Source organism: Armigeres subalbatus, chromosome 3 (assembly GCF_024139115.2).
Source record: "Armigeres subalbatus isolate Guangzhou_Male chromosome 3, GZ_Asu_2, whole genome shotgun sequence".
Lineage (NCBI taxonomy): Eukaryota > Metazoa > Arthropoda > Insecta > Diptera > Culicidae > Armigeres > Armigeres subalbatus.
In genome coordinates this window covers 213,184,937-213,187,344 of record NC_085141.1, presented here as the reverse complement: position 1 = coordinate 213,187,344, position 2,408 = coordinate 213,184,937, and the positions used below count along the sequence as shown (strand labels likewise).

Below are 2,408 nucleotides of genomic sequence, written 5' to 3'. Positions count from 1 at the left end.
AAATTTCTTCGGTTTTCTACAAATTTGAACCGGCATGAAGAATTATAGGTCAGATGCGTGACAGATTTTAAGCACTGGAGCGCCAATGCAAGTGTCAAAAGACGCTATGGACAAGATGATTAAATTTGATTTCGTTTTGAATTGATATTTGTTTTGTTGGATTTTGTTCAGTTTGATTTCGTTATGTGAATTTTACTGTAATGTTCACATTTGGAAATGGATTTGAATAGCTAAATTGCTGAAGACGTGGTGGATTTCCATATTTTTCCAATCACACATGATGTTTTGTAAAATTTGAAAAGTCTACGTAGACTTCAAGGGGGTGGGGAGGGGTTTCGGAAAAGTCTACGAAAGTCTACAAGGGGGGAGGGGAGGGTTTGAAAATGTGAAATTTCGGTCTACGTGGTTTGTGGACAGCCCTAAGAAGAGTATAAAACTTTAAATGCATATAGCGAGCAAGCATGAAATGTGATACATTTTTAAAGCCAAAATGTTGATTGAAGAGATATGTATTAGGGTCGCTAAAGTAAAAAGAAACTTAATGGCTACCATCACGGTGTCTTTGTACGAAGTCGCTTATTTTCAAAAAATCTTCTTCTTATTCAATGGCTCTACATTCCAACTGAAACTTGGCTGTTGCTTTGCAACTTAGTTTTCTTTCAGCATTTCCTCAGTTCTTAATTGAAAGCTTTTCTATGCCCGCCATTGAAATATCACGTAGGTGCAATTTTAAAATGTTCTATCGGGGGTCATTTTTCCATACATTTTTGGGGGGCTTAAATCGGTAATCATTTGGGATTTCTATAGAGTTTGCACCAAAAATAGTGAAAAGAATGTTCTAGATCCCCCGATAGAACATTTTTAGTTTACCCACGATATGAAAGAGGAGATCATATACTTTTGCGTGGTGAGAGTTCCAAAAGTACTTAGTTTTGAAAAATAATATTTCCCCATAGAAACACCGTGATAGTGATTATCTCCTGTATTACGTTAAATAAAACAATATGATTTGAAGTATATCTTAATTCAGCAAATTTAGTGTCGTCAGTCGTCGGGAATTTGTGCTACTTATATATTGCTCTCGTATTGCCGAACGCATTAGTGTCCTATGTAACATCGCAATACCGATGATCTAAAATAATTTCAGAACTATGTATTTATAAGCTGCTTCTATGTAACTACAACGAAATAAAGAACTATGATTGATGTAATAGGGAAGGAACCTCAAGTCCGAATAAATGGCATGAAGTCATTTATTCCCAAGTATATTCGTGAAAAACTGATCATTGTATTCTATTAGCCAAACATCTGAGAGTGAAGTGAACACATGAATATGATATTTTACATCTTTTAAAATGACTTTACCACTTTGTACCATGTACCTAACTCTGTTAATGGTTAATCACTCTTGCTTTTACCTATTTCCTGCTAAATGATGAACTTGTGAACCTGTGAACTTCATAACATGAGCCAACTATTCGATCAACGGTAAACCGCATATTATAATGATTATTGTTCTCTTTTTCTGCTACCTACTTGAATGACCGTAACGAGATTTAGTGATTTGTAGAATTCCATCTCAGTTGGTCGTGTTTCTGTTTATTCCCGCAACAACGTTCAGACAACCAGTCGTCATGCGTTTGGCAATCGCTGTTCTAGCAGGTATTCCCATAAACGTATTCAAGCTATTTAACAATCTGATTTTTTGGTAATTTTTTGAACTTCAATACAGTTATACTTGTTATCGGAGTCGTCCAGGCGAGTCCTGCCAAGGAAAAGCCAACGAGCAAGTGTAATGCAGCGTGCACAGATGACTATACGCCGGTATGCGGCGGGGTCAAGGGCAGCAAGGATAAACCCATCAGTTTTGGAAATGAATGCGTTTTGCAGAAGTACAACTGCGAGAACAAAAAGAGTAATAACTTGCTTTTGGATGACTTCATCAGCCGAGCGAAGCTTTAGTTTATTTTCCTACGATTTCAGGTTTGAATGTGCTGTCTCAAGGTGAATGTCCCGGAGGCGGTGGCGTGAGACTGCAGTAAAGAAGAGAAGCGGAAAAAAATTGAGGGCTGAATATCGCATGACTTCTAATCACACAAAAATTGCCTATAACGCACATTTTTCTACTCGTTCATCAATTATGTATGTTTAATAAATCGGGCAAATTATTAATCTAAGTCATAATAGATTTTTTTTCTTGTCACAATACATATCTTGTGTGCCGAGTACGATGCCTGTTTAGGGAGTAGAGAACATTTCCCAGGAGAAACGAATTTATAAAATTACCATATTAACGAACTAGCAAATTGAAGAATTACCTCGTTTATTAGTTAACTAACGATCCTAACTTGGATTTATGAGACTTTTTCTGCAATGCTGGCTTTCATGCTAGAAGCTGCTGGATTTTA

General features: G+C 36.6%; 1 protein-coding gene across 1 annotated transcript; it reads left to right on the top strand.

The window, feature by feature from the left end:
• Window positions 1–1,508: 1,508 nt before the first annotated feature.
• On the top strand, window positions 1,509–2,177 carry LOC134225036 (turripeptide Pal9.2-like). Its single transcript, XM_062704792.1, has 3 exons — window positions 1,509–1,662; window positions 1,733–1,915; window positions 1,984–2,177. The coding sequence occupies exons 1-3, from the start codon at window positions 1,635–1,637 to the stop codon at window positions 2,040–2,042; spliced, it is 270 nt and encodes an 89-aa protein (XP_062560776.1). The 5' UTR covers window positions 1,509–1,634; the 3' UTR covers window positions 2,043–2,177.
• Window positions 2,178–2,408: the final 231 nt, after the last annotated feature.

Bases quoted from the DNA above. Each gene is read 5' to 3' on its own strand.
- LOC134225036 (XM_062704792.1), top strand. From the start codon at position 1,635: ATGCGTTTGGCAATCGCTGTTCTAGCAG. The intron at 1,663-1,732 runs GTATTCCCATAA...ACTTCAATACAG, and splicing joins GGCAATCGCTGTTCTAGCAG to TTATACTTGTTATCGGAGTC. The intron at 1,916-1,983 runs GTAATAACTTGC...CTACGATTTCAG, and splicing joins CAACTGCGAGAACAAAAAGA to GTTTGAATGTGCTGTCTCAA.